General features: G+C 47.8%; 1 protein-coding gene across 8 annotated transcripts in view; it reads right to left on the reverse strand.

Moving 5' to 3' along the window:
* Positions 1-234: 234 nt before the first annotated feature.
* Positions 235-19,966, reverse strand: part of Asap1 (ArfGAP with SH3 domain, ankyrin repeat and PH domain 1) — a 299,332-nt gene continuing 279,600 nt past the window's right edge. For all 8 annotated transcript variants that reach the window (XM_069991415.1, XM_069991412.1, XM_069991407.1 and 5 more), the window contains 5 exons: positions 13,738-13,810; positions 11,567-11,625; positions 8,354-8,853; positions 6,274-6,396; positions 235-2,759 (listed from right to left, as the gene is read on the reverse strand). In XM_069991415.1, the coding sequence (XP_069847516.1) occupies positions 2,685-2,759; positions 6,274-6,396; positions 8,354-8,853; positions 11,567-11,625; positions 13,738-13,810 (830 nt within the window). In that variant the 3' untranslated portion in view covers positions 235-2,684. The remainder of the gene's footprint in view (positions 2,760-6,273; positions 6,397-8,353; positions 8,854-11,566; positions 11,626-13,737; positions 13,811-19,966) is intronic.

Genomic DNA, 19,966 nt, shown 5'->3' on the forward strand with positions numbered 1-19,966 from the left:
GCTGCTGGCGCATTTAGCACAGGCACCTGGCACCAGGACTGGGAGCAGAAGCAGGTGCAGCGGAGGGAGAGGGGACTCAAGTTCCAAGGCGTGTCCTGGGCAGGCTGGGGGAGGGCTTCTGCCACGCCAGGCTCACTCGTGTTATCCAACCCCCCAAAGCAAAGCCAATGAAGTCTTGGTTTATCTTCCAGTCAGAAGAGGAGTGGATAACTCACAAAATGGCCTGATTTCAGATGTTTGGGATCAACTGAGAGTATGTTTATTTAAAAGCAATTTTAAATATTAAAAAAGTAGAAATTAACACATACAGTACTGAAAAACTGTCACATTAAATACATGTGAAATGAAAAAGGTACTGATGCTTGATGAATTCAACTAGCTATGGAGTTCTATACAACATGGTGAAGTTCTAGGCAATAAAAAAATAAATAGCAATTGTTGTTCAACAGGAAAATAAGACACACACTATTTGCCAAACATAACTTTTCATTTCTAGGGGGAGGGGGAGAACTAATTGGCTATTTTTTTTTCGTAAGGTTCCATACCTTCAAAATACTATATCATGTACAAAACTGCAGATAGTGGCTCACTGAGTTAAAGAACAGGATCAGATTCAGACTCAACAAGATCGCCAAAGGCCTATGTTCCTATGTTCCACAGTAAGCTGGATTAGAGACAGAAAGAAAAAGACATAATTCTTGATGCAAAACACACACCGAAGCAGAAAAAAAAGGCATGAAAGTTGCATCTGTGTGACTGGGGTAACAGGGGACAAGAACCGAGGTCGCGCATGGAATTTGGGATCTGATGTTTTCTTTAAACCCATGCTATTTCCACATCAGTTGAAAAGAGTCTAGGCCACAAAAAAGAATGGCCTTTGATCGAAAATTTAAAAACACTGGAATGAATCTGCTGGGCCACTGGGCAAAGTGGACGCAACCTCCTGTCTGCACCCTAGTGTGGTTCCAACCCCGAGGCGGCTGGTGCTCGGCTCTGGCTTCGTTGCAGCATGCTCACATGCACTGACGCCAGCGCTGATGGAATAGGCCCATCACGCAAGCTGTATTTTTTTATCTGGCTGCTCAGTTTTTGGAGAGGCCACACGAAGCAGAACTAGATTAATACCTGCCGAGTGCTCGTGACTGGGGAGGAAGCTTCTGCCTGGGTCCTGTTGGCAACTGTGCTTCTGTGAAATGAACATTTCTCCTTCATTGTCTAGATTCTCTGCTTAAAAAGACTCGTCTTCTGTGCTGTTGCCACCACCAGTCTATGCAAATGCAAGACCCAAGAAACACAGGAGCCCTTGAGTCACCAAAGCGCCACTGGCTGAGGGGCACAAGGACTGCATTTCTCCAACATTCAGACTCACGTAAAAGATGGACATTGCAATGTTCTTAATGCTCTGATGAGTATGGCGGGCATGAAAAAACACAGAAGCAAAAACCTAACCTGACACACCACACACACACATCCCACACACTCCTTGTAGGGAGACATCTTTTTCACAGTGCAATTCATAGCAGCGTTCCAAATCCTGGTTATATGAATGGACTAGAAGCGGGCGAGCCCACCGGCTAGCGCTTTAAGGTAGGAAGAGCATCACTAACGGGGGTTAAGGAAGAAAATGGAGAAACAAACGCTTGGTTTCAGCACCTGGATTCTATGCTGGAAGGGTTGGCTTTTGAACTTCTTCATACAATCGTTTAAGTTTACATTTATCCAAGAACAAAAACCATTTAAGAGCGACCACTTCAGATGCTTGAACACCTTTTCGGGCTGCTGACTTGAAGGCCAACATGTAAGCCGGACAAGGCCAAATGACTGACTGGAAACAAAATTGTGGCAACCTTAGAATTTCTGCTTTAATGGCAATCAGGTTTAAAAAATGTACAGTTCATCTTATCCATACTGTTTATTCCTTTATAAAAGGCAGAATCTCAGGAAAGCTTCTAGATGCATGCATAATGTAGAGGCTAATGTTTTCTGACAGTCCTTGGTTCCTGAAAGTTGAACTTCATCAGACGTGGTTTTAAACTTCTGTCCAAATAGTCGTGAAGGGTATGTTTTTGCATCATGAGGTATTATCCCAGGGTGGGCACTCATCACCGGGAGACCACGGAAATCCACTTGGGCGAAGTGGCACGAGGAGCGTGGGTCAGTGGGTATTTTGCTGAAGGAATAACACTTACACTTAACGAAGGGCTTCTCTGTAATAAATACCAGCGTGGGTTTGGTAGCTGTAAACGGTGCACAGCGATGACTACAGGCTGGACACCAGAACCCACCTCTACGAGCACTGTCTATTCAGTAACAGCATGGAGAATACTGCATTGTCAGGACCCTCAACAGTTGCTGGAGACCACGTGCACGCGCGAAGCCAGCGCACATTCCTGCTTTCTTTCTTTCTTTGCTTGTAGAATGGCATAGAGAGAGAAAGATGTAAGTGCTAGATGCCAAGGATGGCTTTGGCAAACCAGTAAGGCGTGCCGGTCCCGAGGCTACCCTAATACTGGTGAAGGCAGGGACCACAGGATATTTACAACTCACACTATGTTCCCTCCTGAGTGGCCCTCCCACAAGCTTCCTATTCTGTAACAGCAGCTATATACACATTGTGCACAGGACTACATGGAAGCAGAGGTCTGCATGAAGGACGTGGATCATCTTCAGGTTCTGCTTTTTTGCTAGTCAGACAGGATGTGAACGAAGGACACCGGAAAGACTCCCTTCCTCTCAGGCTGTCCTTCGATGTGCCCGATCTGCAGGGAGAAAAGAGACTGGTCAGGCTGGAGGCAGCAGGCTGCTGCCCTGGACAAGTGCAGTGAGGGACAGCCTGGCCCAACCTCGGTCCAGAGCCCAGGCTCACTTCTGCTCACAGAGCTCACAGATCAGACAATGCTTTAACAGAGCAACAAGTACAAAGTAGCCAGGCAGAGTTTACAAAGATGCTCAGCACTTGAGCACGGACCCCACTGCACCTGCGCTGCAGCCCAGAGAGGTAGGAGAACCTGCCCCGGGTGCCTGGGCTTCAGGTTCCTCAGTCTGGGCTAGGCTGCCTTTCCAGCAGGGTGACTTCTAACAAATGATGCTAAGTCTCTCATTTGTGAAATAGGTTTTAAAAAACTCCAACTCTCCTGGTGCCAGTGGCTTACTACCTGTAATCCTAGCTTCTCAGGAGGCTGAAGTATGAGGATCGTGGGCCAAAGCCAACCGGGGTAGCCATGTCCGTGAGACTCGTCTCCAGTTAATCACAGAAAACCATTAGTGGAGTGGTGGTAGCTCAAGTGATAGAGTGCTAGCCTTGAGCAAAAGGAGCTCAGGAACAGTGATAGAGGCCCTGAGTTTAAGCCCCAGGACTAGCAAAACGAAATGAAACAAAAAGCAAACAAAAAACCCCAACTCTCTCAAGGCTTATGTGATTCGATTAAAACAGAAGAAATGAATACATGGAAGGGACCATTTTGTACATTTTACTCTTCTGGATACGGAGTGAAAGGCTGTTGGGACTCTTTTGAGTCTTATGGTGGCTTGTAGCCTCAAAGCCTCAAATTTTTTTTTTGGCTCCTGACTGGTGTGCTACCTCTATCTAATCCTTGTATAGGAAGCTGAACACAGGGTCTTGCATTTGCTAGGCTGGCGCTCTACCACTTAAGCCATGCCTCCAGCCAAGATTTTTCTTTAAGTTTTAAAAAACCATGTCTACCTCAATTAAATTAGTATCAATTGCATTAAAAAGAATCACACGAGACAGGAACCTTCAACTGAAGGAATAAGAGAATCACGTGCATTGGCTTCAAAGGCCAAATACCCAGAGGAGGTGACTTCAGAGCAGGGCAACTCCTCCTCCCCCCACAAAGTAGCAAAGGGAACAGGAGCTGTGTCTAGCCTAGTGCTGTGCTCATGAGAGCCACCCACACTCATGGTTTCCTAGGTAGGAAGTAGAGCTAGTGCCAGGGCCTGGTCTAGCCATCTTGTGAGGTCATCGTTGGCATCATGCAGTGACACATCAATGTTACCATGATGACAATTTCTGTCATGCTGGGCCTGCAGAACTCTCCCAGGGATTGATACTACAGATTCCTGGGAAATGCTCTTCTCCCCGATGTCTTAGCTGTAACCACTGGTTTCTCTGTAACAAAAATCACTGGCTGAGCGTAATGACGTCAGCCATGCACCACACTGCGCACGATGCCATCCATGGGGGCTGTCTCAGGTGTTCCTCAGGAACGGCTTACAGAGGGACATGCTGTACCAAGGCCACAGAGTGAGTAATGGATGTCACTGGGAAGTGCCTCTTGTCCAGCCTCTTGTCACTGTCCTAAGCAGGCTCGCTGGCAGGTGCTTGCAGGAAGCAGCTCAACTCTGCTGGCAGAAGCCAGAGAGACTATTGCCCGCCTGAGCACACTGCCCAATGGAGAAGAGCTGGCCAGGGCTGGGAAGGTGGCTCAGTGGTAGAGTGCTTGCCTTGCATGCATAAAGCCCTGGGCTGGATTCCTCAGTACCACATACACAGAAAAAAAACGAAGTAGTGCCATGGCTCGAGTGGTAGATGTGGGCCTTGAACAAAAATGAAGCCTAGGGATGGTACCCAGGCCATGAGTTCAAACCCCAGGACTGGCAAAAAAGAAAAAGAAAAAAAGAAAAAAGGAAGTGCTGGCCAGCTCTGCCCTTGCAGCCCTGGTTCTCAACCTTGGAACTACTGACAGTTTGTGGTGGGGCTCCCCTTGACACGGCATGGTGAGAGCTGCACCCCAGCTTCTACCCACTAGAGGCCAAAGGCCTCACTTTTCCCAAGTCCTGAGAGTAAAAGTATCTCCAGGTACCGCTATTAGTCCTGGGAGAGAAGTTCCCCTTGGAGGAGCAGTGAGCAAATCCCACTAAACCGCAGGCCTGAAGGAAGAAAGCCTTTTGCAAGTGGACATATGCTTCTGCTCGACACTGGCCTGCGGACAGCACTGACCTCTCTTGGGACAAGGGGACTCAGGCTGGCACCACACAGAACTCCATGCTAACGCTGGGAAAGGTGCTCTGGCTGCCGGGCAGCTCCCATGGGGAAGCGTTCCCGCCTCGGCAGCTGGTCTCCTGGCTGCCCTGTGGAGAGACAGCAAGGCCGTCCCTTCCTCACATCTGGCTGGCAGATTTGAACATAAAAGGAGATGTGAAGATATTTTCACTTAATCTTGTAAAATCACGTGAGGAAGGCATCAGGGCCACACTCGGCATTGCTCAGCAGCTGAGCCTCCATGGCCGACTCTGGCCTGAACGAGCAGAGCACTGTGGAAAGAGTGGAGCACACAGGTCTTCAGGCCAGGATCCACTCAAGAGTCTCCACTTTGCATGCTTATTAACTTCACGGCCATAGACAATGTGCTCAAGAAAAGGGAGTTTTGGCTGGGAAGGTGGCTCAGTGGTAGAGCGCTTGCCTAGCATGCATGAGGCCCTGGGCTCGATTCCTCAGCACCACATAAACAGAAAAGCCGCAAGTGGCACTGTGGCTCAAGTGGTAGAGTACTAGCCTTGAGCTGAAGAGCTGGGGGATAGCGCCCAGGCCCAGAGTTCAGGCCCCACAACTGACAAAAAGAAAAAGAAAAAAGGAAAAGAAAAGTGAGTTTTACATCTTAAAAATTAGGTAACACCTTCAACATATGAAATTATGATAGGCTACCATGGGGAAAAAAACACATGTACATGTTAATTCTCAGCCAGGCATGCACGGTAGATCATGCCTGTAATCTTAACCACTCAAGAAACTGAGATTGGGATGATTGTGGTTTGAGGCTAGTCCGGGCAAAAAGAATTGTGAGATCCCTATCTCAACGAACAATTGGGTGTGGTAGTGTGTGCCTTATCATTCTAGCTATATGGAAGCAGAAATAGTAGGACTGCAGTCTAGGCCAGCCTGGACAAAACAGCAAGACCCTAAAATGAGCAAAAAGGGCTGGTGATGTGGTTCAAATGGTAGGGTGCCTGTCTAGTAAGCAAAGCTCCTGAGCTCCAACTCTGATACCACCAAAACTAAAGAAAGTCAACTCCCTTGGCTATGTGCAAGAAATAGATGCGTTTTTCTAGCACATACCAGAGACAGAAAAGGACAAACTCCTAGGTAAGTGACGCAGCTGGCAGGATCTAAGCCTGAAAGGACTCTCTTCCCCATGGTATCGAGGAGGTACCAGGGCGTGTGGAAAGGCTGGCAGGATGGATGAACGGGTGGTGAGAACCCAGGGCGCATGGAAAAGCTGGCTGGCTGGACGGATGGGCCAGTGCCGTACATACCCACCACTCCTGGTCCTCTTCCCCTGTGACAACAATCACTTCCCCCTCGATGAACGTGAGCTCGTCGTCGTTGTCTGCCTGGCAGTCGTAAATGGTCTTCACACGCCTCACTTTACTTTTCCCCTTCAACAAGAACAACAGCAAAAACCTGGATTTCAGCAGGGAGAACAGACTGATAGAGAAAAGACCTAAACACTCTATATGGTGGGTGACCTTGGGCAGGCGACGGCAATTTGCTGAGCCCCGATTTCCTCGACTGCAAGTGTGGGGAGGATGTTTGACAGCCTCTTCCCCCCGGCATCCGCTGGTGCCTGTGCTGCTCGCTTGCTCCAGAGCAGCCAGTGCGGGTGGCAATCACAACTCAGATTTGTCCCCCTCCAGGGGACAGCCCTTCCCCCCGTCCCCCCATCCCTCCAGCCTCAGCTTGTACATATGACAGCAGAGTCTAAAAATGGTTTTAGGAAACATGATGTAAAAGCAAAATGTGCAGCCTGTGCATGTTGAATGTGCAGCATAAACAGATTTCTCTGTTCCCTCATGCAAAACAGCAGGTCAGGATGCGTTGGAGGACCAGAAGGTCCTGCACGATTCCCAAAACAGTTGTAATTTGTGACCAGTTTTTATTGGCTGGACTTCCAGTTCTTGGAAGACAAGGAGATGCTCACAGAGACAGTGCCTTCTTAGGAATACCAGCTAACAAAATCATGTTCTGTCCCTTTTTGTCCCTAGTTTCTCCTGGCTGATCTCAGCTCCTGAGTTCCCGGGGGGAGCCCGTGGGGTCTGGGAAACCCAGAAGAACTGTGGCAGCAGCAGATTTTCATCTCCTGCTGACTCGGATGTGTTCATTTACAATGGTGGGCTTAGATAAGAAAATAGGAGTAGAATGCACACAGCATGAGCTGCAATTGTGCGGACACAAAAAGGCTGGGTGCCTGTGCGGCGAGGGAGGATCTCCTGAGAACAGCATCACTGGATTAGCACTAGCCGTGGTGGTCTCTAGTGCACAAGAGGACAGGGTTTACTGTGTTTATCTTTCTTTGGTTTTGATGTGATACACTTCTGTTGTAGCCATGTTTTCTAATAAGAGTTAGAGCTGTCCTGTGTAACAGGACTTCTGGCTTGCCCCCTCATTGTGCTCTTAACTTGGGGTGTTCCTGCCTCATGGGGTGCAGCCATGTCTGGGGCCTGTAGACATTCTTGCTCTGCCTGATACTTGAAGAAACTGAGGCTGGAGGATGGCTAGTGTTCCATTTCTGTGGAACATCATGTTTCTAAAAATGGTTGTCAGGAAAAAAGGCTCAAAAAAAAAAGCACTTGTACATGAAGATAAAGGGGAGGCACTGGAGGATGTGGAGAGTCTCAGGACAGTGATGGGATGTGGAGACTTTTTACAGAATTCCATCTGTGGAGGTCTCTGGGATTTCCCCCTGGTTCCTTCAGGAAGGTTCAGTGAGAAGGAGAGTGAGAAACAACTCAGAGCTGGAAAACTGCTTTCTTAGGATCCCAGAAAATGAAGATGTTTCTTCCCCAAGGTCTTGCCTTTTATCCTTTGTAAGTCTGGTAGTCTATCTGCTTCTCTGACTATGAGTCACAGACACAGAGGTGAGTGCAATGCACATGTGTGCAATCTATGAGGCCCTGAACCAGGTCTGAGGCCTGCTGGAGTGCAAAGTCTGCATCACTAACCCCTAGGCTGCGTCCCACCCTTGTCTTGAAGCAGAGCATGGATGTGCAGCCAGATGGGTGAGGGAGTGCCCATTTCCTCATGTAAATTGGAGCAAGTGGCCTTCTGCCAATGTTCAAACTGCAGCAGAGCCTAGAGAGGCAGCTTAGTGGTAGAGCTTACCTAGGACACACAGGCTCTAGGTTTGACCCCCAGTGCTGCAAAAGAAACGAAACTGTGTAGACAGGAAGTGGAACTGTGGCTCGTGTGGTAGAGCACTAACTTTGAATAAAGCTCAGGGACAGCACACAGGCTGTGAGTTCAAGTACCATGACTGGCACACAAGAAAGAAAGTGAAGAGAAGAAAAGAAAATGTACAGACAGGGGTCAGAGTGCCTGAGCCCTGGTGCCACCCACCGTGTTGATCTTTCTGGGCAGTGGTACCGGCGTCTCTGGCAGAGTGGGTGTGAGGTCGTTGGAGTCTTCAGATGCTTGTTTCTGAATGGCGTCCCGGGACTGCACATGCGGGGACAGATCCCCTGGGTGTGACTTCTGAGTGACATCCGAGGGCTGCTGTGTCTTGGGGGAGACGTCACCTGGCTGTGACTTGGCCAGCAGGTCTCCCAGCTGTGGTTTGGGGGGCAGGTCCTTCATCTGTGGTTTGGGAGGTAAGTCTGAGAGCTGGGGCTTCGGTGGAAGGTCGCCCAGCTGTGGCTTGGGAGGCAGTTCTCCGGGCTTAGGTGGCAAATCTCCAATTTGGGGCTTGGGAGCCAGTTCTGTGGGCTTCGGGGGCAGGTCTGCAGGTGGTGGCTTCTGTGGTAACTCTGCCAACTGTGATGACTTCTGAAAAATTTCAGGTGGGACATTGGCTTTGTCCAGGGAGAGATGATGGCTCGTTTCTGTTTTCCTTAGTGCCACTGTGGGAGACAATGGGGTGGGGGGTGGGGGGCGGTCAGGGAACTGTAAAGTACACTAACGAAGCTTTCCCATAAGCCTGTCGCCTCTGTGTAACCTTTTAAACCACCTTTGTGTTTCATTCTTGATTTTCCTACAGATACATTTCTGTTCTACAAATTGGTTTAGCAAAAGCATCTGCCATGCTTTAAAATTCCTTATCAGAAGAAGAGATGCTCTGAAGGGGGCGTCTAGCCAGTTTTACAGCTGTACCATAATGTATTTCCCATTTTATATGATCCACGCAGCAAGAAATAACTACCTTCTTCCAACACCCCCTGCAGTGATATGCACCCACCTCGCAGTTATATGCACATGCCGATGAGACCAATGCAGACACTGGCCATCTGAAGGCTTGTGTTCTCTGCTTAAGATGTCCATTAAGTCCTGTCATTCTCTCTACCAGCTGCATCTAGCCCAGAGTGTAGGCAACACTACAGTGCCAAAGTTGAACCATTTTTACAGTTTTCACTGCTCTTTGTATATAGCTCTGGAGAGGAACACTTTAGATACTCAGGACAACACCAGTTTAGGTCAACCTCTTATTAGCTGTATGACTGTTGGGCATGTTATACACCCTTTTCTGTGCCTCTTCATCTCTAAGACTCTCCTTGAATGGCTGTCATGAGAATTACGTGAAGTAAGCTATGTAAAGAATTCACTGACAGGACCTGGCAGGCTGCAAGCATTCTCTAAGAGCACAGTTATCATTATTATTAAACAGGGTTCCTTGAGCCAAGATTCCTTATTTCAGAATTCTTGTTCTGGGTACAGAGGTCAAGCACTTAGTTTACACTCAGGGAGGAAATGGCCATACAAGGGGTACTGAGTGAATCAAAGAACTTCACCTTTAAAACAGAACACACTTAGAAAACAATCTGTAGAAGACAGAGGAGACAAGAAGGAGAAGAAACCCTAAAGTTGTAAGTTGTCAGGGAGGTGCAGCAGAGCTATTTTTGCTGGTGGCTCATACCTATAATCCTAGCTACTCAGGAGGCTGAGATCTAAGGATTGCAGTTTGAAGCCAACTCAGGCAGCAAAATCAGTGAGACTCATCTCCAATTAACCACTAAAAAGCCAGAAGTGGAGCTGTGGCAAAAGTGGTAGAGTCCTTGAGCAAAAGCAGCTCAGGGACAGAGCCTAGGCCCTGAGTTCCAGCCACAGGACCAGCGTGCGTGCGCGCGCGCGCGCGCGCACACACACACACACACACACACACACACACACACACACACACACACGCACACACGTAAAGCCCCAAACAAAAGAACAATCCACACACACACACACACACACACACACGCATGCACACACATAAAGCCCCAAACAAAAGAACACACACACACACACACACACACACACACACACACACACATGCACACACGTAAAGCCCCAAACAAAAGAACAATCAAAAACTACCACCAACAAAACACAGCCCTATAGACTCAGCAGTCAAGGGTTGTGGGTCAACCTTGTGGCTTCCGCTATGTCACCTAAGACTTCTGAGGTAACACCTGACCTAAGAGTTTGGAGAAGGGTGAACTTCAACTAAGAGGGCTTGCTGCTGATGGCACTGCCCACCCTGCTACCCTGCCACTCTGCACGTCCGTTGAGATCTTACACAGGACTGAGTGAAACAGGCGTCTCTGAAGGGAACCTGTGTCTCCAAAGGTAAGCAGGCTACGCGATCACTTACATTGTAACAAGGAGGGTAAAATTTTAGGAGGCTGAACAGTATTGGAAGGATTATGGAAGACAAATGACCTGCTCAAAGTGGAATGCCTGCCTGGGAAGCAGTCTATAGACAAGCTCTCATGTGCTTGGCAGAGCTCGGCATCCCCACTCTGCATGGCAGATGCCACCCTCTTACCCTCTTGCTAGGGGTTTGCTGAGGCACACTTTCACTCTGCTTACAGAGCCTGATGGGGCCAGCAGGATTTCCCACTTCTCAGCTGGGGAATCGGGTCTCTTGCCCCAAATCACAGTAAGTGAGTCCAAGAGCTCAGACTGGCTCCTAATCTCTGATCAAAACTAAGAAAGGGGAACGAATGGTCCCTGGGGGTCATAATAATATGTCTTACAACTCACAGATGTTTGAGTTTATAAATGCAATAGGCCCACGGTATCTAGGACTCTATGGTCCCAAGGAGACAGCTGCTAAGGAAAAATTATGCATCAGGAGGCAGAGTTCAGTGCTGTACTTCAGATGCTTGACTCATTTTCCCCTAGCATCACTTCTGCTAAAAGACATCCTGCCTTTCAAAAAATCCCTCAGATTTTTATTTTATCACTTAAACATGTTAACATGTTTTTACCTTGCTTTTGGGACACTGTCTAATTTTTGGAAGACGTATTTCACCCCAAAATTTAAACACAACTGAAATAATGTGGGGCCAGGAGCTTTGCTGCATCATTGTAGCCCTACTGCCAGTGTGTATGTGAATTTAAAGTTTCCTTTGATTTAAAAGACATTGTTTTTAACCATGCTTGGTCAAAACCACATGTAAGCAATCTGTAAACAGGGTGGCTGTCTGCTACTTCCTGGGCCTCTACCACACGCCACATGCCTGGCAGTCCTCTAGACATTTGGAAGATGAGTGAACAACAGAGATCCCTGTCCCCAGCAGATATGGTCACAATTTAGATACCTGTGAACATGAACAAGATCAATCTTACCTTTCTGAGGTAGTTTGGGAAGAACTCTGGGGCCAAGGGCCGTCTTTGCAGAACTGGTGCTAATTAATAAACAACAGTAGTTAGGATCTAAGTGGACTACAATACCAACAGAGATTATGTAAACTAACCCAAAGGCATTGATAGAATTACATAAAGACTCCTCTCAGTTTTTTTTTTAAACAAAAGATCACTGTCTACTTTTTGTATTTCAGTTTTCACTGCTGGTGAAATGCAGGGAAAGGGTGTAGAAAAAAAGTTCCCATTAACAATAAAGCCAAGCCTTCCACACCATGGTCCTTCCAGAGGTGAAAATGTACACACAGCACACTGTGGCTCCTATGTAGGGTAGAATACTCCCTCCCTCCACAAAGCAGCCCTCAAGCCCCATTTCAGACAGGGAAACTGAGGTGTGTGGAGTATCGCTGGCCAGCAGGGGTCTCCAGGCTGCTCAGTGGTGGAAGTGAAATCAAGCTGTGTGGGTCCCTGAGTGCTTCCTTCCTCCTCACCTTACAGCTTGCTTTCACAAGCCTCCAGGCTTGCTCTTGGCCAGGGCCTCCTTGTGGAGGACATGTAAATAAGTAGGGGAAAAAAATGCCCAAGCCGCTGGCACAGAAGTGCGTACCATGCTTCCTGAACAATCAAACTCGGCATCAACTAGCTAGAAGTCATGCCGTCCCGTTAATGAGGCCGGGAGAGCACTCAGAGGCCCCAGGCTGTGCACACAAGGAACACAAGCAGCAAGTGGCCATGCCGTGATCTAGGGCCTCTGGTGTTCTGAAAGATGGCACTTGTTCTTTATGCTAACTGCATTTGAGTGGGAAAGAGCAATCCAAACCACCCAATCAACCAACCCACAAGAGTTCAGGGGAGATGAGACTCATGTGTGCTTGTGTTCTGCTTGGCTCTGGGATGCCTGGCTCTGCCTGCTTTCCCCCAGCTTCTGATGTCCTTAACGCTGCTGAGGTGAAGCCACAGTGCAAGAGAAGGTGTGCACATGACAGGTTGGAAGACTGAGAACAAACTCAGGCTGAGTATATGAAGGAGCCTGGGACATGGAGTGTGGAGGAAGGGAGAGAGAACTCTGACAGCCATGCTGCCACTGAACCATTTGGGGGGTTAGTTTTCTCACTTGTGAAACTGAAGACCATGGTAGTTTGATGTATCTCTACACAGATCAAAATAGTGGCATTAAAAAAAAGGTGGGGGGAGAGGTTTAGATGTGGTACACATCTCCAACCCCAGCTATGGGGAGGTAGAAATGAAAGAACCATAACATGAGGCCAACTTGGGAAAAAAAGTGAGAACCTATCTCATAAAACAAGCTAGAAATACGATTCATGCCTACAATCCCTGCTATACAGGAAGAGGAGAAAGGAGGATTTAAGAAACAAAAACACAAGACCCTACCTGGAAAATAAATGAAAAGAAAAAGGGCTGGCTCAAGTGGTAGAACACCTGCCTAATATAAGGGCAAGGCCCCAAACCTTAGTACTATCAAAAAAAATTTCTTTTCACATCTTCAATGGATTGTACAAATCAGCTTCTGACCCTGCCCACAGCTGAAATTTCTTATCTAGACGTGGCTCTGGGTCCGGATCTCAGCTCACTTCTACAGGAAGCCATCTGGGAGGGGGCTCTGTGAACACTGCTCCAGGAAGGTCTACCAAGGCACCCCATTTCAGTGAAAGGACGGGAGAAAACAGTACTGTTCCGCCCAGCCACAAACGTCTTGCAAACTGGGAACCCAGGAAGAACCTCCCATGTCTCTTTGGAGATCTCCAGGGCACTGGATTGTCTCAAGGAGTACCTTTTCATTTTCACTCTTTCAAAGGGCCAAGAAGAAAGAACAGTTACTTCATTACAGCACCAAATAAACTTTGAGGGCCCAATGAGAGTTTGGTCCAGACCTCTGTAGGCCTGACTGGACAGCAGGGAATGGAGGCTCTGCTGCCAGTCACTGTGTGGACAAGGCGGGGCCACGGCTGACCTATGCCAGGCTAGGGCGCTCTATTACAGCCCAGGAGCCCAATGCCACCCCAGTGAGCATTCAGATTCCGTAACCTGTGCTGCCAGCTCACCACATTTCAAATATTGCTGGGAAAACAACTAAAAGCCACTTCTAGAACTTAGTCCACTGCAACTATGAGCTAGTAGCGCTTGGGGCAGCTTACCTTGACTGCTGAGACAGCCCCTCAAACTTGTTCGCAGCTTTACTTGAAGATGACGCTGGACCCACATCATTACCTGCAAGGAGAATGCAAAGTTGAAAGTGGCACCTGAGACACGGTCGGGCAACATGGGGGAGGGGTGCGGAGGGACGGATGTGGTACTGGCAGCCCTTACACCCACTTTTTTACACTCACTTTTAAAGCTTTTAAAGTCAGAACAGTAAACAAAACAAAACAAAGCGTTACTGGGCTTCTTTTTTTTTTTTTTTTTTAATTGCAGGCAGAGGAGACTGTCAACGAGGTGAGCAGCCTTCCCCTTGGCCATGCCTCTCAGATCACGGGGATTTGATGATGTCCCAGTAGCTCAGTGTCCAGGGCTTGGCCTGGTCTCAGCGGAGACTGGCAGGCTGAGACTCACCTCTAGTAGCCAATCAGATGACAGGCCTAGCTCCCAAGTATGGGCATGTGTGTGGTTAGTTTCAGCCAGTCTTCACCTCAGCCACTTGCCAACTCACCTTTCAGCAGAATGTTAACACTCATTAAGCACCTACTATGTGCCAAGTATGAATGCCAAGTGGCACACATAAAAGAAGGTAAAATGTCCCTACATTCAAAGAGCTTAGCATCTGGCTTGAGAGACTTACGCACAGAAAGCATGTAATCGTGTGGAATGAAAAGAGCACTGAGTTGGGTTGTCCTCTGGGAAAATGCCAAGGATATAGTGTTAAAGTCTAGCCAGTGGGGGGGGGGGGGGCTATCCTTGGAGGACACTGCACCTCCACAGTGGCAAAACCAGAGACACACAGGTAGACAGAAGTGCGCTGAGCCCAGGAGGACAAAGGATGAACTGGAATAAACGTGGGCTTTTCTGTGACCATTCCAGAGTGGAAGGGCAGAGCGGGGACAGGACTGAGGCCCCCAGCTGCCAGGTACCTGGAGGAAGCTGGACGAGGGAAGCTGACCATCGGCTGGCTGCCCTCAAAATACTTTCTCATCTGTCCTGCCATTCTTCCCCACAGCACGAGAAACTGGCATGGCATTCCGCTTTTTAAAGGTAAGGAAATGAGGCCAAATGTCCACGTGGCTGCAAGCATCGTGAGCCCTGACCTTGTCTATGTGCTCTTCACACCCCATTGTGATACTCCAATAGTCACATTAGTAACAGCAGCTATCATTTACTGAGTGCTTACTATACCTTACAAGGTATTATGCCAAGTACCTCCAAGTAACTTCGCTCATGAGATAGTCACCTCTTCCATTTCATACATGGATAAACATATAGAGAGGGAGAATAAAGTGTTCAAGGGTTAGTGCTGGGACACAGAGCTTTGAACTCCCTGCTGAAGCTTGACCAAAGCCACTCAATGGGAGAGGCTGGCAGTGCTGAGACAAGTGCCTGAGGGGCTGTGTTGTCGACTACAGGATATGGAGAGGAAAGGAGACAAAACTGGCAGTACCAGCACCAAAGACCTTTAAACCTGATTCCTGCTTCATTTGAGTAAGATCCTCCTCCTAACCGTGCCCGGGCCTGATAGTCAGGACTTGTTTGGGTCTTTCAGGAGCCAGGGAAAGGCAGGCATCTCTGGCCCTGTGCTCCACGCTGGATCCACATAGCCGGGTCCCAAACCACATGCTTCAGACTGGAAGGAGCCCTCGCAGTGAATGTCTGGGGAATACGCAGCTCCTTTTCATGCAGGAGGCATTTCCAAGTGATGCTTAACATACGTGTGTACTCCCTGACCACTTACAGTGGCTTTCCAGACAAGATTTTTATGCCTGTGTAACTCTGCCACTCTTACTTCTTCCCTTCCCCAGGGCCTGTCCTGGTTCACTCTTGTTGAATTCCCACAGACTATTCAAAGAATGCATCATAGGCAGAGAACTGTCCCAGGCCAGCCTGATAACACCCTCTTGGGGAGAGGTTACAGATAAGGCTCTGGAGGCCAACACAGGGTTTTGCTTCCAGAGGAGCCACTGACACAGGAAGTGTGACATGGGAGGACATGTTCTAGTTAGCCTCCATTTCAACTTTACAGCAGGAATGATAACTGGACCACTACACTAGGTGGTTGTGAGCATGGAGGTGGACTGGGGTTGCAGGGCCGGAAGCACTAGGGAAGTGTGACGTCAATTCTTCTCCACAGCTCTTTGGTAGAACTTAACAGAAATGACACTGACACATTCAGCAGGTGAGCACCTCCAAGACAGTGAGTTCTTCATGTGTAATCTCATTTTCTAGCATAATGTCTACCGGTCATCAACCGGCTCCTGTTGCAAAAAGATGGGACTCAGTTTCTCCCACACCTGGGTGGGAAGCCACCTGTAATGGACTGACAATAATGCTGTTTTTCTCATAGTGAGGCAAAGGCTACCTGTTGTGCTGGGGGAGAAAAGCTTGTCTAGAAAAAATTTAGAAAATTCGATGGTGCTGATAAAGAGGAGAATGAAGAGCAAATATAAGGAAGCAGTGAAATGCATTTGTGTCTTTGCTGTATGCAATTTGGAAAGGTCCTTGGTATGTCATACAGATTTGTGAGAGCTGGATACAGATATTGGGCAGCAAAGGAAAGAACCTGTGGGCATGACTCTTGGCCACTTATGTAGCTCATAAGGTGCAGGCTGAGTTGATGGAGAAGGCAAGAGCATCAGCTCAGTAAGACAGCAAACAGACCCCAGAAGCTTTTGGAACAGCAGCGTAGTTATGTGCTGTGGAATCAGAGTCAAATCTCTGTTCTGAAGTCACTCAGTTTGTGCTAGTAAGCACATCATTTGTCTTCTACTTGCACCAATCCTCATCTGTAAGCTGGGGACAATGACAGTTGTTATGTTTAAGGATGGCTATGAGGGCCCAACACAAACGTGTGAGGAAACTATACCTGCTCTATCTCCATGAAAAATGTATCTATGTCTGTGTCTACAGTTTTACAGGCCAGTGATCACTTACACAGGGATTGGTAGAACATGGGCCAGAACTCAGGCTTCTGGAATGCTCACCCAGTGGACACATGGTCTCCCATAATGTGCGCTGCAGGAATGCCTGTCAGTGCGGAAGGATGAAAATCCCTGGGGGAACTGCTGTCTGGTATTCACTCCAAGCATCTCAGGTGCAAGAACAGGATTCATTTTAGGCCTACCATGAACAAGCTGAGTGGCTGTGCTTCCTTCTTTGCTTTTTCCTGCGAGCCTCTTGCACTGTCCTATCCAAAGTCCATGTCCAGCCACAGCATCTGATCTGATTATGAATGCTGAGATCACAATCCCAGACTTCATCTTACTTTGCTATCTTTACTCTACTCTTGGTGTTCATTTCCTTATTATTTAAGCTGTGTTCAAATGTGTCATCTGCCTTAAAAAGGAGGTTTAATGAAATGCTGCTATCCTCATAAAACTCAAGATCGTCCATTGGCCTGTCTCCTTACCAAAAGCCTGCCTGCCTTAAAGGTTTCCTGAGAGGCTGAGGCTTTCCAGGAGAGGCACCCAGCAGAGGACTTCAGTATGCGAGGCTTGGGCCATTCTGGGTGCTGTAGGTCTGGCAGGAAAAAGACCTTGATGTGACCATCCCTGCCTGAACCAGATGGAGCCGCACACCAAGTGGAGTGCCTTCCCCCGTCCTAGCTTCACAGGAAGAGAAACAACTGAGGACAGGTGGGACAGGAAGTGGACTGGGTCATCTACTTTGTCAGGCCCAGAGCTATCACATGAAATGGAAGACAGCCAGTGGACAGGGGGAGGAGTGTGGGCTTTTGGCCATACAAGAAACAAATCCTGGGTCTGGGAAGGTGGCTCATGGTAGAGCGCTTGCCTTGCATGCCTGAGGCCCTGGGTTCGATTCCTCAGCACCACATAAGCAAAAAGAAAAAAGCCGGAAGTGGTGCTGTGGCTCAAGTGGTAGAGCGCTAGCCTTGAGCTGAAGAGCTGAGGGACAGCACCCAGGCCCAACGACCGGAACCCCCCCCCCCAAAAAAAAGAAACAAATCCTAGACTCAAATGCCAGCTGAGAGAACAGTAGTAAGTTATTTAACCTGAGCCTAGTGTCCTTAAGGCTGAGGGAATGGCATGTCATATTGTATGGATGTGGTCATGGAGAAGTTAATATATGCAAACCATTTAATTCACTGCTTGGTACTCTGTGAGGATGCTTACAAGGGTTAACCTTATAGGAGCTAGGTGTCAGTATAATCCTAGCTGCTCAGGAGATTGAGATTTGAGGATTGTGGTTCAAAGACAACCTGGGCAGGAAACTGCATGAGAGTCTCAATTTTAATTAAACATTGGAAGTAGCTCAGATAGTAGAATACTAGCTTTGAGTGAAAAAGCTAAGGGACAGTGCCCAGCCCTGAGTTCCAGCACCAGTACTGGTTGAAGGCAGGCAGGTAGGAAGCAGGCAGGCAAGTAGGTAGGTTGGCTTTTACTTAAAGGTTCTTTTTTTTTTTTATAATTTTTTTTTTTTTGGTCAGTTGTGGGCCTTGAACTCTGGACCTGGGTGCTATCCCTCAGCTTTTTAGCTCAAGGCCAGCGCTTTTTTTTTTTGGTCCAGTCGTGGGGCCTGAACTCTGTCCCTCAGCTCTTCAGCTCAGGGCTAGCGCTCTACCACTTGAGCCACAGTGCCACTTCTGGCTTTTTTCTTTTTGCTTATGTGGTACTGAAGAATCGAACCCAGGGCCTCATGCATGCAAGGCAAGCACTCTGCCACTGAGCCACCTTTCCAGCTCCTACTTAAAGGTTCTTAATGATGAATTTTCATTTTCTTTTTTCTTATGGGCCTTAAAACCCACACCAGGAATTTTATTATTATTATTATTAGTAGTAGTAGTAGTAGTCCTGGAGATTTAACTCAGGGCCTTAAGCTTGTTAGATAAGTACTCTACTGCTTAAGTCATTTTTGCTTTTAGTTAGTTTATTTATTTGAAGAGTCTTGTACTAACTTTCCCCATGCATGCCTCAAACCCCAGCTTCCAGAATAACTCAAATTATAGGCCTCACCATGCCCAGCTTGCTTTTGAAATAGGGTCCACTAATTTTTGCCCAGGCTAGCACTGAACTGGGATTCCCTTGTGTCTACCTCCTAAGTATTAACATGCACCATTGTGCTTGGCTCTGTACCAATAATTTCTGAAGGCATAAAATGGATTATGGAAGGTTAGGAAGAGAAAGCCTATGTCATGAAGTGAGACCATCTATGCAGGTGGTGCACTACAGGTTATGCTTTTGGCCTTCACTAAAGGGTACCTCAATGTCTTTGCCTTGGTTATTTTTCTCCAGTCTGTTCCATTCATCTTCCAAGGCTAAACACAAGCTGTACTTCTTCCTTAAACTATCTTCCACCTCTTCCTTAAAGGCTAGTGTTGAATGCTGGGCAGTATTACTGCTCAGGATAGAGCAAAGAATGAATGTTAGGGGAGGCAGGGCTTGTCAGTATGACTGCTCTGCAAGTAAGCTGAACTATGATACCTGAGTCCAGAAAGAGGGAGGTGATGGGAGAAACTCCCAACAGCCCAGGCTTTAAAGTGAGACAGGTGTAAGAGGCTGCCGTGATGCAGGTAGGTTGCCAGGGTGATGACCAGATTAGGAAAAGAGTCTATACCAATGTATTAAGACTCTTGAGAAGACATCACCACGAGAAATCCAGGTACGTGCTAAATGCCATGTCAAAAATCCTTGTAAGAAAGAGGCCAAGAAGGTTTTAAGAGCTCAGAGGGAAGAAAGCAAGGTGATTTGAGGTCCGACACAATTCCAGAGTGCCTGGAGTCACCAGAGGTTGATAAAGGCAAGGGCAGAGCTTTTCTGTAAACCCTTGGGAGCGAGCACAGGCCTGCAAGATTTTGAACTTGGCAGACTCCAGAACTTAAGCGAATAGTTTGTTTTTGAAGCATGTGTCACAGTGGCTTTAAGAAACTTGTGCAGGTTTCTGATATCAACTACTTATCGAGCAAAGTGTTAGGCTGAGTGTGATAGTAATAGGAACTATCACTCATTGGGTGCTTTCTATGTCCTGGGTCTTGCCCTCTAAGTCCTTCTCACTTCATCCTCATGATAATTGTATACCATATAGGTACAAGTCCTGTTTTATGGCTAAACACTGTAAGAACCTGCTAACATAAGAAGTGGTGAGGATGGGATCAGAATGTGGGTATTTTGACACCGGGGACACACTAGGGACTCTGTTCTCATGTGAGGAGACAACACCTACGGCCTCTGGGAAAGACCGGGGAGGACGCAGAGCCAATAGGAA

This window comes from Dipodomys merriami, unplaced genomic scaffold (assembly GCF_024711535.1).
Source record: "Dipodomys merriami isolate MVZ:Mamm:240054 unplaced genomic scaffold, mDipMer1.0.p SCAF_4, whole genome shotgun sequence".
In the NCBI taxonomy this organism is placed as follows: Eukaryota; Metazoa; Chordata; class Mammalia; order Rodentia; family Heteromyidae; genus Dipodomys; species Dipodomys merriami.